Consider the following 16420-nt stretch of genomic DNA (forward strand, 5'->3'; position numbering starts at 1 on the left):
ACAGACAGTTGATATTCCCACTCCAACCTGGGACAAATAAGGACGTCTGTTATACAGAGTGCGTAAATATATTCATTGAGTAGAGTACAAGTCTTCATACTTTTAAGCGTCGGGTGCATGGCTTTGGCAGTCCTTATTATTGACGTTGTCGTTGCCGTCGCCGTCTCGGAGTGTATGTGAGACATCGGCAGTTCGTCCAACAATAACAATGGTTGAGACGGCCTCGTCAGGGTGGTGCAGCACTTGGTGCCGCAATCACTAGTCCTTGAAACTGTGGACTGGGCGATTTGATACACGACAATTGATGGCGTCCGGCATGAAACCGTCAATCTCTCAGGCCATCTCCGGGTCAGAAAGAGAAGTCTGTTCCTTCTCATCATTCAGCCCCACCACCCTTTCCCGCTCTGCTCTATTCTTCCTGATATCCACCCACCCCATTCCAAAAGCAAAGATAAATGCAGCACCCGCTGCTCCAGTTCCAAGATACAAGACATGATCAATTGACTTGGTATATGCTTCCAGCACCCCCGGCAACGCTGCTGCCGATACGGCTTCGCGAATACCTGTGGCACCTGCAGTGACAACAAATTCAGGGCTGATCCCCGGAGCATATATCGGTAGGTAATGTTCCAACCCATTGGTGAAGATGATTTCGTCCAGAGACAAGAAAATCGCCGGGCCGAGATTCTGGGCGAAAACGACAAGCGCATTGACGATAGACACTTCTTCTTTTGGAGAGTTGTTCTGAACCGCGATGATGGGGATCTGGAAACCCAAACCTCGGCCAGCGCCCATGATGATCTGGTATCCAATCCAGGCTCCAATCCCCGTCGTTGGAGTAAACGTTGTGGTAAGCCCCATCCCGATAGTAGCAAGCATGGTCGCCAGTACTGCGACTGGAAGATAGTATCCGATTCGTGGCACTAAATCATTGTCCATTAGCAAAGCAAGAATAGCCCGAGTCGACTGCAGCGGGCTTGAACTTACTGAGGGCACCGGCTATAATAGTAAAGATGACTTGGCTGATAATCGACGGTAAGAGATCCACTCCGCTCATAAGGGGCGAGGCACCCTTGACGGTCTGAAAGTACAATGGAAGGTAGTATGTTGCGGTCAACATTGACCCCACGAAGAAGCCGAAATGGATAGTTGTGCTCCAGATAACACGTCTTTTGAGGATTGAGAGTGGGATCATGGCTTCTTTTCCCATCCGGTGTTCCCATGCCACGAAGATGACTATCATGCCAAAGGCGCCGCAGAAGAGGCCAATGATGGTGGCGCTGCTCCACGCATATTGATTCCCACCCCATTCAAGGGCGAGGATGAACATGATTGCTGATGGAGCGAATAGAACGAAGCCGGTAAGGTCCAGCTTTCGTAGTTTTTCGAGGAATGTAGAGTTTCCTTTAGGATGTATGTTTGGAATCGAAGTAACAAAAAATACCACGGCTGCCACAGCACCGCATGGAAGGTTGATATAGAAGCCTTTCCCATGTCCTGTTAGCTTTTACAGAACCGAAGGTATCTCTGGGATGGGAACATTTTGAGCTTGAACTTACACCATCGCCAGGAGACATACTCCGTAAAGGCACCGCCAACTAGTGGTCCAGAAAGGATTCCAAGTTGGGCCACACCCATGATGATACCAAGATAAACTGTAAGTATACCAATTAGCTGAGGTACATGGACGCCCGTCCAGGTGACTGTGGCCACGTACATGGTTGTTTTGGTAATGGTGCACTTGCGTGTATCAGGCTATATCCTCCGTTAAGTATACCTGAGCCGCCCAATCCCGCAATGGCTCTGCCAATGATGAGCATGTCCGATGATGTGGCAGCACCACAGATCACAGACCCCAACTCGAAAATCGCGACGAAGATGAGAAAGGTCCACTAGAAGTAGAAGTTAGTCAACCCAGTCTTAATACGGCAGGCCCGTTTGTGTTGTTGCTCACTTTCATGTCGAATTGCCCATAGATCTTTCCTGTGAGAGGTTGGAGTGTACACCTATGCATTCATGTCAGAAAATCCTTCCTGATGATAAACAGGACAATTTTGCGCGGGAGGTTTGCATTGAGGGAAAGAGACGCAAACTTACGTTCCTAGAAGGTAGGCAGCACCGTACCATCCAACATCATCCAGCGCATGGAAGTCCGATGTGATTCTGGGAGTGGCCTGATGATTCTGCGGTCAGTTGCTGATCTGTAGTGCTGAAGCAAAGGAAAAGTGGCCAACCAACGGTGCTCACGACGGAGACATCTAGTAGCAATAAAAATGCCACAAAGCTTAGAGAGGCGATAACTGCAACCAACTTCAAGCCATGTAAGTGTTCCGTATGCTTTTCAAGATGTACATCCAAGGAAGCAGCAGGATCGGGAGCCGTGGCCTCCACCGATTGTTGTTGTGCTGTGGACATGGTATGTGTCGCCGTTGATCACACCAATAGTTCTGCCAACAAGATTGTATTTATTGCTTCTGAGAACATGTTATCAGACGCCCCAGAAGACATGATCAATTTAAATACTGCAAGGCTGCAAGTAAAGTAAAAACGAAAGACACTGACCGGGGTGACAAAGCCCCGTCGGAGCGGACGTTTACGGCTCCTACTCCTAAAATCATGAGGAGGGTCGGAGATTGCGGGAAAAGTGCATGGATCGACTCAGCGTGGCCCGTGAATGCTGCTAACTTCAAGCAGAAGAATGGACCATAGTCAGTCACTTCATGTCATTGCTTTAGAGCATATATAGGCATATAATTGAGTCGGAAAATCAAGCCTTAGTTGTGCATACGCCGATCTCAATTTTCATACAGTACTAGTACAGCGGAGAATGCACTATTCGCTCCAGGGGGGCATCAGAACATTCCTTAGCCAATCATCCTCTGAAAAATCCACTTGAAAATCTGTCAAATCCAAGTCATCACCCAACGGAGCCGCAAGAGATGGCATTGTTGAGGAGCCTGTGTGTTCCCAAATCCCTCTGATAAAACGGACTCTTGAAGCCATGATGGTGAAGAAATCTGTATCATGTGAACCGCCAACGTCGAGACCAGTCACATCCTTGACGGTCGCAAAATTCTTTTCGCACTGCTCCAAGAACGACGCAGTGTCAATATGGCTTCGAAGCACAGTTCGATCCCAGCCAGCGTGCTCAAATATCGATAGTCGGTATAGTCCTATCAGGCTACGGATCATATTGGAATATATCATTGTCGAAAACCCAGGGTATTGAGTCAGTGGAATTCCAGAATAAACGTCGATCCAGGATTTCAAAGCATTGAGACAAGTCCAGAGGCATTCCATCCGCCGATTCTCCGACCCATCAAAGATATCAGTACCCTGGGATAGTCCAACCTCGTGGATGCTGAAATCGGTCATGTAGAGTTCCATCAGAAGTATGGCTAAAGTCAGCGATCAGTCATGTCCCAGGCAGCGATATGTCTAGGACCAAAACATGGATGGAAATGACTTACCTCTGTTCGACAAGCCATCGGGAATGCTTGATTTGAAAGACCTAAGATGCGCCTCGAGTGACTTCAGGTAAAAGTCAGTGGGAAGTTTGGCAGCTAGGTCGACATCAGCATCAGCCGATGGTCCCGCCATGTCCCTTGTTCTGTCAGATATCAAACGTAATTTGACCAACTGGACAAGAGCCGCGTCTGAATCGAGCTCGTTCTCGGTTTCTAATATGCGAAGACACTCGTTCAAATAAGCTGTCCAGCGCATGACACTTCCCCTGCCGAACGTGCGGGTAGAACTGTAAACGTTAGCTTCAAATCCGACGACTGAGACATAGACATGCTTTGAACTCAACATAAAAACGCCAAGTAGAGCTCTTCGTTCCTCCAGCGTTGGGGCTCTTGCAATGATTGGGGGTTTACTGGCTCCTTTCAAGTTGTAGGCGAAAGCCATTGCTGGATCTTCTGATGGTGGTTTGTCAAGTCCAAGATCATACACTATTGCAACTGCAAGTTGTACTAGAGCGATCAATACTGGCTTTCCAAAACAAAAGCGTCGATCCCTAAGCAAGTTCGTCCTTTCAGCTTCATGAACTCTCTGGGGTCTGACTAAGGGGCCAACCATTGGTCTAGGCTCACCAAGAGGTATAGACAAGGACTGCCAAAAGGAAATCCATATTCCTAGTGCCTTCAACAAACGCTTCCTTTCCTATAATGGCCCGCATTTCATTGGAGAAGTAAATCTGCTCAGTAGAATAAGGTGAAGTCACAGCCATGATGGACATCCAAAGGATTGGGCGTTCTTGCCGCAATTTGTGAGCGGTAAGAGAGGGTGATATGACTACGAATGGAAAGTATTCCACGTAGTCATCTCGAAATTTATTCAAACGTAACTCTGCTTCTTCTGGACTTGGCTCCAAGTCCGGACGGAGGACAGGTTCGAGGTTATGATTGCTGTATGGTGTTGACTTGGAAGATGCAGATGGTGCTGGAGTATAAATCGGCCGAGGAAAGCCATCTCCGGTTGGAGTGGGCGCATTGTGCGCATGTCGTCCCGGGTAAACGCTGCCGTTGGCTGTTGAAATAGGAGAGAATGTCTGGCCTGCAGATTGCAATCCTTCCAGAGACGAGTTGATTAGTGCTGCATTGAGAGTCCCTGAGGTACCTTGAGTAGCTGCCGACTTAAGGAGTGTCACAAGGCCGTCTAGTTTCTCTTCCAGTTTAGAGGTCTTATCCGCAGAGAGTTTCTTCAGTGTACGAGCCCTGCGCACTGGAGGTGACGGCTGGCAGATTTTCTTCATGCGATGACACCTACCGTAGATGTTAGGAAAAGGTCGTAGAGTAACAGAAGATGCGTATGGGATGATATGGATTGCGACAGTCCATATTACTACTATACCTTTCACACGTTCCCATGGCATCGACGCTAGAAGTCTTCAAGCATCTGGCCTTGGCGCGGACACAATTCGTGCAGGCTCGGACGTGCAACGTTTCCGACGTCTTTTCTGAGTCGGCTGCTGCTGAGAACAGACTATCAGGGTAGGGAGTTGCCATACTTCACCAGTATGGTAGGAACTGCCCAGTCACGTGAGAGTGCAATCAATATCGACCAAGAAACCGACAAACTGACACGGACTTCAGTCTATCCGGCAGCCATCGAAAGAATTAGTCAGCCAGCCTTGCAATTCAACTAAGGCAATACGCAGTAGCAGAGGAGAAGGAGTAGGGATCGGAGGGATTGAAAAAGCAATAGGGATGAAGGACGGAGTAGGAGAAGAGAAGACGAAGTGAAAGGGGAATCGGAGTAGGATGTTATCTCTTCCGATCCGATTCCGTGGAGTGATGCCTGGACCGTGCTGACGAATAAAGTAAGAATCGTTAATGACGTCGTAGAATAGTCCCAATGTGGATATTTGCTCGGTTCGGAATACTCCGTGCCTATAGATAATATGACGGTGTGAATTGTTGCCTTTGGCATCCTTAAACTCGACGAGATCTTGCAGGGCCACCCCTCCAACGGATAACTCGTAGCTCTAGGAGTTTTACATCCAGGATGAGCGCTACAGAACTTCTTTCCAGCAAGATGAGTCCTAGTCTTCGACGAATTGCTTGACGGTTCGACCATCGCCTCCCTCACCACGGCAATTCTCCACCTTCGTACTTGTTGAGCTTCCCTTCGCTGTCCCAGCCAGGCACGTGAATGTCAAAGAACTTGCCAGTGTCGGCTCTGGTGACCTTGTCGAGAATCTCCAACACGCCCTTTGCGCCTGTCTCGACCGCCAGATCGGCTTGGTCGGTGCCCAAGTCTGTCCTCAACCACTGTGTAAGTAAGGTTAGCACAAGTTCAGGGCATCTCATCTCTCAGACCAGGAAAACATACACCGGGATGCGCTGAGATGATGGTGAAGTCCTCCTTGGCTAGGTCAAGGGCCCATTGAACCGTCAACATATTCACCGCCGCTTTCGAAACCTTGTAAGTGGAGGTTGGATATGGCGCCATGGATGGTGCCAGAGTGATGGATCCCAAGATGCTGCCACTGTTAAGGCACATTAGCTGTCCCAATCTCCCAGACAGACGGACTTTGCTTTCACATACATGTTCAACACGAGTTGCTTCGAACCTTTGCGCAGCAAAGGCAGAAATGCAGCCGAGCACAGTTGTACGGAGTTGACATTGACCTCAAAGGTTGACATGAGATTGGTCCTGGAATGTTATGTCAGTTGCTTTCGAACCAAGGGCCCATAATACGAAGGGAGGGTCGTACGCTTGAATAATGCCTTCAGGTACAAAAGGCATGATCCCGGCATTGTTGATTAAGACATCCAAACCGGCACTAGCTCCCAAGGCTTCTTGAACTTTCCCGACCGCGGCATGCACACTCTGTTCCCTAGTTACTTCCAGTGGAATGAAAGCAATGCGGCCAGGATATTGATGGATGAGGGCTTCAAGAGCAGAAGTCTTGGTCCGTGCGGCTGCAGCGACGAAGCGAACTTGATCCTTGGGCTGTTCCAGAAGACACGTTGTCAAGGTCAGCCCGAGGCCACGAGAGGTGCCCGTGATAAGGTAAGACGACATGCTGTCAATGCAGACTCTGCGATAATTTCAGCTATCCAATGAGACGATAGTACTTGCTGAAAATTTCCTTCGATAGTTCACCTATCACACTTTATATACCTGAATTTGCGATGTCCGACCACTTCGAGTCACTCGTGAAAAGCCATCAACATGCTGATTAATGTAGTCAAGGTGGAATGTAGGTCTGCAATCCACAGCTCACACGTTGGTAACGGCCGTACTGGACAGTCCGACAGCTCTGGTCACAGGAGATGGAATGGTCAAACTCGACCTACGAAGTAGCGTGTTGAACGTGTCCATACATCTAACTCAGAAAAGGAGCCAAGCTTACAAACCACCTATTCTGAGTTCAAGAAGTACACTGCGTAGAAGCAGGTTGGAGAGTACTGACCGATGCTGAAGTTCTAGATCAGCGATGCACCGTATGCCCCGCGGCCCGCGGCAGCTCCACTTGCCCCGTGCTAGTCCCCTCAAAGCAGGATCATGCTTACGGCCGAGTACTTTCAGCCTCATATGGAGTGTGTGTTATGAGGCCAGCAATAGCTTGATTCCAAGCTTACAAATCAAGACAAGACCAATCAGCGTCATTTGTTCTCCTTTGACCGGACATGCTCGAGGCCACTGCATTCCAGCTTTCGGCCTTGGAAAAGAATACGAAGTGATTCTTCTACCATGCTACCCCAGCTCCAATGCCACTCCCAATCGTCTGCTGCCTGTTGACTGTCTATTTACCATATATACGCTGGAGTTTCCTGGGGGCATCTGACTACGAAATGTGAGAGATATGGTGCAAGTTTCGCAAGGGAGGTGGATAAGCTACCACCACTGATACAGGCAGCTCGTCGCGAAGAACTCCAACTCCTTCAAATATGTCTGTTCGTTTCTGGCTGGCCATTTGTGCCTCCTCCTACCTGGTTTGCAGTACGTTAGGAGAGATGTTGTCTTTACGATTAGAGCGTCACTGGATCTGGATTATGTTAGTGGTCATCAACTTCGAGCAGGACGCGGTGCTTAGTGGTGAGGCTTTGCGGATGGTGGTGTTGCCTCACAAAACGAAGTGTCAAGAGGGTGTGTGAACAAAGAATATTCATGACAAAGACGGTTCGAGATCCGCAAAGCGTCATTCTGGGGAAACAAGGTGAACAATGACCGAGTCACAAAGGCAGTGGTCCATTTCCACTAGCTGACATAAACAAAGAACAAAACCAGCCGCGCAAGCATCTATAACAATGGTAGTTAATTCTTCAAGGCAGTTGTTCGTCTGCGCGCCGAATTATTTATTCGCGAAACCTTTTCCATCGTCCATCAAGCTCATACAAAACTACATCGACCAAAACCATATCCTTTTGAAACACTTACACGCATCAACAACATGGTGAGACACTCCTCGCAGAGGGTCTTCCGAGGCGAGGCCTGCCGCTGCGATGAGAGAGGTAATCTTGACATGAAAAATGACTATTTCCCTCTGGTCCAACGAATTGAGGAGGCCACCGACCTGATGTCTAGCAAGGTAGACAACTTACGTAAGTATGGTCGATTTGACGAACCGAACGGAGTTGAAGACAAGGTATCCGGAGACCAGCTTTGGGACGAATTTATGGCTCTTCAAGCAACCATCTGGGGGGAAGAGTCGGACGAATCGAGCCTGCGATATCTCCGTGCACAACATGTCAAGGAATACCGAAGAAAGTGGGGAGCCCCCGATTTTCGAGCTGGTGCTGGTCAGTACAATAAGTTGTTGAGACTTTATCCCGAGCACAGCAGCGAGCTTAACCCTGACTTGGTAAAGCATCAAGTGATCGAGACTGCTTTGGAATGTTTCGGTGTTGCAGTCATTCTCTGTCAGACAATTGTGCTGGATGTGATCATAGCTGAAGACCCCAGACAGACCAGGTAGGACAGTGCTCGATCGTCGATGACGTGTGGTTGCCGCTACTGATGTATTTGATATGGAAGAAGCAGGACTTACACCTTTGAGGGGGAGCAGGGCGATGGCACACTTATGCAAGGTTTTGACTATGGCTGTGAGGACCGTATAGGCATCGCCGCTTAGCAACAGAGATAGTCAAAACCATGAGCTCTGGCATTAATATTAGTGGTGCTCAGTCTTGAATTCAGGTAGTGCTAATACCGCAGCCTTGTTGGTCTTGGCATTACCCCTTGGCGATGCAGCCTCGTCAGATCACTACACCGCATACTAAGTAGGCAAAACAATATATTCACTTGACTGCCTGCGGTATTCTTCCTATTTCTTAGATTAAATGTTCCTCCAGCTTTTTAATCGCTTTCTCACGAATGTTCCCTCAACCTACGTGACTTTATCAAGCTGCGGCCACCATAATCAAGCCCGCTTCGTAGCAGAAGCTGATGAGCCTTGCCCCCTTTCTCAACCTGCAGACTTCTAGCAGTTCCATTTCAGTGGAAATCGTCAGAATCCTTGATGAGAGTCGGACATCAGGCGCTTTTGGCCAACAGTCTCACGTATGAATAACTCTCTTTGTTTCTCTCAACGCTCAATGCCGGAGAACAATGAGAAACTAACAATGAATTCAGGTACTTCGACTGCCTCACTTCTCAAACTTGCCTGACTCTACCTCACAGCCTGCGCTACACCGCACACTCTTGCCCACCCGTTGCCTTGTCTTTTCACCATACCTCGACCCCAAAAACCATACACCTCGATGAAATAGCTACCACAACAATGTAAGTGTGCATTGGATTGCTAATCATGCGTGAGACTGACCGACCTTGATCAGAGTTTCTCATGATGGCGGGAGACTGCGCGTTTTGGATGTCGGTCGCGGTCAAACTGGGCCTGCGTCAACCCTACCATTTCCCAACAGTAACCGTCGAACCGATTACACCCTTGCCATTCCAACCTTGGGCTGAAGTCGTCGAGTATTCTCCCATCGATACGAAACAGTCCCTTGGCCAGGCAAAATCTTTCGAAGATGTCCTGTTTGTCCAAACTCGTACAACGGGTCCCACAGGCCAGACCTGCCTCGAGCAAGGCTGCGGTCTTGTCTCTGATATCCTTCCTCCGGTTCCCAACCTTCTAAGCGTTCGCGTTGGAGATGACCTCGAGATCATCTTCAACAACGATAGCCAGTGTCCTGCGGAGGACCTCTGGTACATTGTTCAGGAGAGTCCGTTGGGACGTTGTGTGCCCGCCAGCGCTGCTGTGAACGACAAGGAGTTCAACCGAAGTGAGACTGACCACGTTACGTGGTTGTCTCCGACGCCTGTCAGCATGCCAGCGCTTTCGTTGGCCGAATCGGCTTTCGTCTTCGTCTTGTTGCTCGTCGCATGGTTGTCGTTTACATGCTGGTTGACCAACAGAGAAGAGGACGTAAAGGCCAATGACACCAATGATGCTGCCGGCTCCAACGAGAAGGCTGTTCAGACCGACGTTGTCGACAACAATGACACCGCTGGCAAATCGTCTCACTCTCATTCTGTGGATGCTACCAGCACCATGAGTAACGATGGCGTTGCCGACTACGGCTCGAAAGGTGTTCAGACCGACGCTGTCGACACTGCCGACGCTGCCGACGACAACGCTACAGCTGGAGAGTCAGATCATTATGGACTCTTGGACGTTGCTGTGAGCATCGATCCAATGAAGGTCAATACTGATCAGGCGTACCGGGACACCATTATGCGCCCCAAGAATGAACTCGAAGAAACGGACAACAGAGTCAGAGATCTGGAAGAAAAGGTGACAGAGCTGAAGAACATGCTCCAAGAAAAGGAAGATGAAATCAATATGAAGGACGTAAAGCTCCAAGAACTGGGCCGGAAATCCATCAAAAACAACAACACGATTGTCAAGTGGAGGAAGCAGCTGGACAGTCGGAGTTTAGAGGCCATGATGGACATTACGACTATAGCACGACTTGAAAATCAGCTGATGAAAGTCGAGTTCAGCATGAAAGCACAGAAAGACGAATTTGAGGCGGAGAAGAAGGAGCTCGAGGACGATAACGACCGCCTTGCCACAGAGCTTGGTACTCAGTATTGGCGGTACAGCGCGCTGAGGAGCGAGAAAGAAAGTATCGAGAAGAAGTACAACGACCTCAAAGAGACCCAAGCCAGGATGTCGAAGCAACAACACCCAAAGATTGAAAGTCAGCAACACGTGCTGCGAATTGAAGGGACAACTCCCGACCGGCCAAGAATCGTGAGACTTCGGGACATCAGACCCGCACAGAGATTGCAAGACAACAAGGCAGACTATGAGGTTCAGGAGAGTCACAACTGTCTTGTGGGAAGTACGGGAAGTCAATCACAGGAGGCTGACTCAGAACAAGAAACCCAGCCAGCCCCTTTTGACGAGGCGCATACTGAATGTTTAGAGCCTTGCAACGACGGCGACGCTCTAGGCACAGAGGCCCAAAGTCAGCTCGCTTGGCAGCGAAAGCAAGGGATACCCGACTGGGAACAAGAACCTGCTGAAGATCCGGAAAGGAGTTTTGCAAAGATCTTGCAAAACAGCACGGCAGACTCCAAGGCTCAGGACGACCCCAACAGTCTCAAGTACAGAACGGAAATTCAATCGCCAGAAGCTGATTCGGAACGAAAGACCCATCAAAGCCCTCTTGAAGAGGCGCATGCTGAAGGTTCAGAGCCTTGCAACAACGTTGAGGCCCGGAGTTCTGAGCATGAGAGTCAGCCTGGTGCGTTTCGAAGACAAGATGTATCGCCCGAATTGCTGCAGATACTCTCTGAACAACGGGAAGCCAGACATCGGAAAGCTTTTCTCCCAAAGACCTCTGAGAACATCAACGGCAACCCTAAGACTGAAAACTTTTGACCAGGGACTGGAACAAATTCCTACAGAACCGTCGAGAGGACTGGTGAGTTGAGCAGGGCTGGTGGTATGCGCAAAACTGATTGTGCAATACTCTGCCGGGTTTGGGAGCTTGCAGTACAAAGTTCCAGAGCCCTGTGGAGTTGGAAAGCTCAGGAGGCATGATTCGAGATTGTTTCGGAGGGAGGGCTATCGAAGCTGGAGTTGGACATTGACTGGTTCAATGATCACACAAGCGCGTGGGCATGAAAGGGACAAGGCGGAGGATAGATTTGGTGTGTTTGATAAGTAACAGATCAGACATGAAAGAATCAGGATCACTTCTTAGAAAATTGGGCGAGCTACGGAAGAGAAACACCCAGAAGCTCCATTCAGTGAAGAAAGAGGAGCTCAATGTAAGACTCAGCAGATGTTCCCGTGTAACTACTGGCTTTGGGAGTACTGACTAAAAGCGTTTTCCACATACTGTAAAGCCCATGGATTTCGTCTTGCTATCATTTAATGAGAGCACGTCTTTCAACTCTCGTCCGGTTTTTCTCCAGGCCTTTGCGGAGGCAGTGATGATGTTCGAGGCAGTGACAGCCTTGCCAAGCCGTAGCCCCTTTTGGCACAGCCTGATGCGCGAAACCGCAAGGCAGTGGATAAGACGGTCTTCACTGCCTCTGCCTGTGACAAAGTCAGTTGTAATCATGCACCAAGTTTCTTCTGGCTTTCTTACAAACAATCTCTTCTGGTTTTGCTGCGATCATCGATCCAGTTTGCAAACTGCTCGACCAGTTCTCAGTATCCGCACTGCGACGACAAGCAACATGAAACCCGAGATCTCCAAGGTTCGAAAGCGGAAGCGCGCACTTCAGAAGGGTCAAATTCGGGTACCTGAGCATTGGATTCATCCAACTCAAAAACCTCAAGTTCAAGAAACTTTGATGCGAAATGTCAATGGACTTCCTCGAGAGTTGCTCTTCCACATCCTTCGGCAGCTGCGACAGAGCTCACGCGCTGATCACGACGGCTCCTTCCTCAATGCTCTTACTACCTGTTCAGTCTGGCACGATATCGGGAAGGAAATCATTTGGACAGACATCTGCATCACCAACACATCACTGGCCAAGTTCTCAAGCTCGGAAAGTGTTAACCTTGGACTCACACGGTCTTTGACGTTGAGCTTCCACACACGACTTCCCATACCCAACCCGCCATTTGTACCGGCCTCGATTCGCGAGATCTATCTCCCTCGAGACCGACAGGCTCAGGAAATGACCCTGCAGACTCTGGCGCTATGGGAACATCTCGACAAAATACCTGCTGTGATGGAGAGAATGAAAGCATTGGAAAGCTTCAGCTTGGTTGTTTCTTCGCCAGAAGGTGGCTCTCCAGGCTTCTACATCAACCACTACCATATTGTGGCCCTCTTGCGAGCATTGCCTGCCTCCGTGCAACATTTGGAACTGGACACAGAAGGATTCTGGGACTGCAAAGAGTCACATGCGGAAAACCACCACGTCTGTCCTGCTGTTCGACAACTCATCCCACGTCTGAGATCATTACGCTTACGTATGCGCTGGCTATGCGAAGAGTTGCTGTCACTGACCAGTTCTCTGTCCGGAGCAGTATCCAGAGAACCTATTGCGGACGCCATTTCGAATTCCGCTGTGCTCCATCCGGGCTCAAGCGTGGTCAAAGGCAGTTCTTTTGTGATCAATACAACAGGACCGTTCGAGGACACGCGCCAACTGCATTGCTTCTTACTTCATGAAGACCACTATCAAACACATGGGTTGTTCGTGGCTTCCCTCGTCACGGCTATGAGGATTGCGATAAGCGAAGGAAGACTGAGACAGTTCGGGCATTGCAGCATAATCACTTTGTTGGACGCCGAAACTCCGGTGCATGGTTCCACACCTCGTTCCGCCCTACAGTCTAATACTGTCTTCGCAACTGTTCTACTTCCATACGAAGCACAATGCAAAGCCCCTGCACTTTACGGTTATGGCCGGTATGGTCCTAGGCCAGAGCATAGGAATAGGTGGTCAGCAATCCGCTATCCCAACCGACTTGGGGGCGCCATTGATATCGAGCAGATAGCCCCTCGACGTCAGATTTCAACTGTCATTGAAGGTGATGTTGTCGGCGGGGTGTGGGCAAGTATGGCCGATGGATGTAGAGCTCCGCGGCTGTACCTTGAGCAGAGACCATATCTCAAAGGTGTACTTGGTCCGGACAATGTTTTTAGGCGCCGCACGACTCTTGGCAGGGGGATCTATCAACCCTTGCAACCCATTTGGGAACTGGAGGAAGCCTGCGGCATTCGTCTGCTACGATCTGAGGCGAGCCACCAGCTCGATGACTTTCAACTACTCTCCAGAGACATGACTCCACGTGAGAAGATATGCCGCCAGAGAAAGGAAGCAAGAAAGCGTGGTCGCCATGTGCCATATGACGCATTTTATGACGATGTGGGCCTACCAGACGATTCAGCTTCCGAAGCAGACGAAGACGCAGCAGATGGCAACCCAGCAGATGGCAACCAAGCAAACGGCAACCAAGTAGACGGCAACGAAGCAGACGGCAACCAAGCAGACGGCAACCAAGCAGACGGCAACCAAGCAGACGGCAACCAAGCAGACGAGGACGCGAACATAGAGCCTGATGCAGCAGCCCCACCAACTGCTAACGCTGGTGACAACAATGAGCAAACTGCCACTGATGCCACGACACATGACACAACTTCCTTCAACGACACCCAGGGCAGTGATAACCATCAGGATGCTTCTCAAAGTGGGCCAACCAGCGCGGGTGAAGATATCGGTGGGGAGACTCCCGCTCATGAAGACGATGAAGCTACTGAAAACAATCGAGAAATTGAACTTCATCAAGGGATTGAAGAGACTCAAGTGACCGAAGGGACTCATGTCACTGAAGAAACTCATGTCGCTGAAGACACTGAAACCGTCCGGGTTCACAGTGGAGAAGCCAGCATTTATAAGACCGGAAGCGTTACTGTCATCACAAATGGCCAGGACGAAATTTTCCGCAAAGGCGAAGAGCGTTGCCATCTGCGGTCTGGGGAGCATGCAATTATGGTCAATGATTTTTCTGAATATCACTTTCTCGAAAGTGGGGAGGACAGCATAACCGTATTAGGCGACGAACACACTGTTCGGAGTGGGCAACGATGCATCACCACAGAGGGTGATAGATTCACCTTGCAGAGCGATCGAGCCAGCATTGTTATCGGACCTGGAGGACCCAATGCCTCTAGTGGGGAGCTTTCTATCAATCAAGAGCATGGAACCACCGTGATGCGCAGTGGGAAACTCTGCATCTCCCAATGTGACGGCGAATATCTTATCAAATATGATGGAAAGGTCATTGCAGAAGGCCCGTTGGGTGGTCTTGATCAAGCGGAGACTCACGACACTGAGACACAAAACCACGATCCTGAACCAGAGAAACACGACCTTGAGCCAGAGGAACATATTGATCAACGACAGTCTCTGAATGGTCAGATTGATGCTCATGAGCAGGGCAACTTAGTGGTTCCACTGTACAAGCAAGCTCTCTTTGTGGTAAGAGTGGTCGGACTGCTGATCATGAGAATTTGCCTGATAGGAACATTGGGGTTGGTACTGTTGGCTATCAATGGGAAGGTGGCCTTGATGCCTTCTGTGAAAGAATCTGGAAACTGATGGGGTGGTATGCGAATTTCTTTCTTGTGAAATTACGGGCAGAATGTGGTGTGTGGGCTACTGACTTCAGGGCCTGTACAAGGGATTGGATAAAATGAGCTGGAGCGATGGAGACGGTATCTTTCAAGCCACAGAAAGCTTGAAGTAGATGGTGGTCTTGTATGTATCTCAAAGACAAATGAGGTTCTAGGAGCTGGCCAGCGCATGCCCAGCAGGAGCTGAAACCACATCATCAATTGTATCTATTATCCCAATGCTGTTTATCCACATTAATGATCTGATCGATCAATGGTGCTTGCCTGTCTTATGACTACCACTCAGTGGTAGAGGAGTTTGTCGGATGGACAACCTGGAGCAGACTACCCTATTGGAATGCGACATCCTTTGCGCAACACTCAAGACATCTGCCCTCGCAGACGCGCTTGGTAATCGTTTCATCGATTGGCGCACTGCCTCCACCGTCCTTGCAAGGCAGTACTTCGACGTGCGATTGGGTGAAATGGCGTCTTCACCTCACTGCCTTGTTTTGTTATCATATTGCCTGATCTGTCACAGAGGCTGTTGAAAGAGTATAGATAATTGCTCCTCCTACAGATTCAGTTTTTGGATAACGTTACACTTGCACGTCTGCTCATATCTTCGACAAGGCGCATTCATCGCAGGTCGTTTCCCCACTCCCCATCACAGTTCTTTCGAAAGACAGCTCAGCGCAAACTTCCCACCACAAAACCCACACCAAAATGGCCGAGCAGCAAGACCACTCCATCTACGACGAATCTTGTGAATGCGAACCTGTAAGCAAAGAGCCGTGTGTGCATGGGTTTCATCCAATCAGCGTCACGTTGGCACAGACTGGGGCGTATGACTTCAGCCTTCTTAGGCCGTTTTTCAACGAGGAGATAGAGCGCATCAATAAGATGATCATTAACGTCCAAAGATACGGGGAGCTTCAGAAGCCGGAGTCTGAGCCGCAAGAAGAGACTTTCTTAACGGTGGTGTATCCATTCATTGGCCGACCAACTCCTGACCCTGAGAGACTTCGGAAAGAGTACAATGAGGTGGCAAAATCATTCTGGAAGGACTTCATGTCAGGAGACTCGGAAATGGGTCGTACGTACAATGCATACAGAAAGGAGTATCTGAGGAAACATGGGCCACGTGGTGTTTTTGTGGAATTGAAAACCCTGTATCCGGAATCTGTTGGAGAGATCATGAGGGATAGACGACGCTATACCGACATCTTCAGCTTGTGCTGGTCGTTGAGGTCGGGCATGTACATGTTCAAGGATGCGGTGAAGCAACGTGTTGGCCCGCGTCCAGTTGGCTCGAGAGAAGTTGAGGATAACGAAATCTGAGGTATGTAGATCACTCAAGACCGCTGCTCTCGCAG

The 16420-nt window shown here is 49.5% G+C and overlaps 7 protein-coding genes across 7 annotated transcripts; 4 read left to right on the forward strand and 3 right to left on the reverse strand.

The window, feature by feature from the left end:
• Positions 1 to 54: 54 nt before the first annotated feature.
• Positions 55 to 2415, reverse strand: EDD37DRAFT_685733 (MFS multidrug transporter; the record flags this gene model as incomplete). The annotated part of the gene is made up of 7 exons (XM_062819898.1): positions 55 to 923; positions 988 to 1485; positions 1560 to 1655; positions 1718 to 1892; positions 1955 to 2006; positions 2098 to 2174; positions 2239 to 2415. The coding sequence occupies 7 exons, from the start codon at positions 2413 to 2415 to the stop codon at positions 334 to 336; spliced, it is 1665 nt and encodes a 554-aa protein (XP_062673993.1). The 3' UTR covers positions 55 to 333.
• Positions 2416 to 2754: 339 nt separating this feature from the next.
• Positions 2755 to 5249, reverse strand: EDD37DRAFT_624261 (uncharacterized protein). The gene is made up of 5 exons (XM_062816155.1): positions 4855 to 5249; positions 4095 to 4766; positions 3800 to 4018; positions 3471 to 3754; positions 2755 to 3398 (listed from the first exon to the last, which is right to left on the reverse strand). Exons 1-5 carry the CDS (start codon positions 5007 to 5009, stop codon positions 2833 to 2835), a joined length of 1896 nt encoding a protein of 631 aa, XP_062673994.1. The 5' UTR covers positions 5010 to 5249; the 3' UTR covers positions 2755 to 2832.
• Positions 5250 to 5446: 197 nt separating this feature from the next.
• On the reverse strand, positions 5447 to 6574 carry EDD37DRAFT_624274 (3-oxoacyl-reductase). Its single transcript, XM_062816156.1, has 4 exons — positions 6221 to 6574; positions 6052 to 6159; positions 5836 to 5992; positions 5447 to 5774 (listed from the first exon to the last, which is right to left on the reverse strand). The coding sequence occupies exons 1-4, from the start codon at positions 6529 to 6531 to the stop codon at positions 5589 to 5591; spliced, it is 762 nt and encodes a 253-aa protein (XP_062673995.1). The 5' UTR covers positions 6532 to 6574; the 3' UTR covers positions 5447 to 5588.
• Positions 6575 to 7400: 826 nt separating this feature from the next.
• Positions 7401 to 8584, forward strand: EDD37DRAFT_606889 (uncharacterized protein; the record flags this gene model as incomplete). Its single annotated transcript, XM_062814931.1, has 4 exons — positions 7401 to 7452; positions 7513 to 7599; positions 7785 to 8424; positions 8494 to 8584. The coding sequence occupies 4 exons, from the start codon at positions 7401 to 7403 to the stop codon at positions 8582 to 8584; spliced, it is 870 nt and encodes a 289-aa protein (XP_062673996.1).
• Positions 8585 to 9298: 714 nt separating this feature from the next.
• On the forward strand, positions 9299 to 11344 carry EDD37DRAFT_606890 (uncharacterized protein; the record flags this gene model as incomplete). Its single annotated transcript, XM_062814932.1, has 1 exon — positions 9299 to 11344. One exon carries the CDS (start codon positions 9299 to 9301, stop codon positions 11342 to 11344), a length of 2046 nt encoding a protein of 681 aa, XP_062673997.1.
• Positions 11345 to 12150: 806 nt separating this feature from the next.
• Positions 12151 to 15030, forward strand: EDD37DRAFT_647762 (uncharacterized protein; the record flags this gene model as incomplete). Its single annotated transcript, XM_062817924.1, has 1 exon — positions 12151 to 15030. One exon carries the CDS (start codon positions 12151 to 12153, stop codon positions 15028 to 15030), a length of 2880 nt encoding a protein of 959 aa, XP_062673998.1.
• A 740-nt stretch (positions 15031 to 15770) lies between these two features.
• EDD37DRAFT_692378 (uncharacterized protein) lies at positions 15771 to 16385 on the forward strand (the record flags this gene model as incomplete). Its single annotated transcript, XM_062820039.1, has 1 exon — positions 15771 to 16385. One exon carries the CDS (start codon positions 15771 to 15773, stop codon positions 16383 to 16385), a length of 615 nt encoding a protein of 204 aa, XP_062673999.1.
• Positions 16386 to 16420: the final 35 nt, after the last annotated feature.

This window comes from Exophiala viscosa, assembly GCF_022695815.1.
Source record: "Exophiala viscosa unplaced genomic scaffold EDD37scaffold_2, whole genome shotgun sequence".
NCBI classification, from domain to species: Eukaryota; Fungi; Ascomycota; class Eurotiomycetes; order Chaetothyriales; family Herpotrichiellaceae; genus Exophiala; species Exophiala viscosa.

Coding starts and splice junctions, on each gene's coding strand:
- EDD37DRAFT_624261 (XM_062816155.1), bottom strand. CDS start 5,009: ATGGCAACTCCCTACCCTGATAGTCTGTTCTCAGCAGCAGCCGACTCA. Junction 4,767..4,854: donor GCCATGGGAACGTGTGAAAG/GTATAGTAGTAA, acceptor CATCTACGGTAG/GTGTCATCGCATGAAGAAAA. Junction 4,019..4,094: donor GTCCTTGTCTATACCTCTTG/GTGAGCCTAGAC, acceptor GAACTTGCTTAG/GGATCGACGCTTTTGTTTTG.
- EDD37DRAFT_624274 (XM_062816156.1), bottom strand. CDS start 6,531: ATGTCGTCTTACCTTATCACGGGCACCTCTCGTGGCCTCGGGCTGACC. Junction 5,993..6,051: donor AAGCAACTCGTGTTGAACAT/GTATGTGAAAGC, acceptor GTGCCTTAACAG/TGGCAGCATCTTGGGATCCA. Junction 5,775..5,835: donor TCATCTCAGCGCATCCCGGT/GTATGTTTTCCT, acceptor TTACTTACACAG/TGGTTGAGGACAGACTTGGG.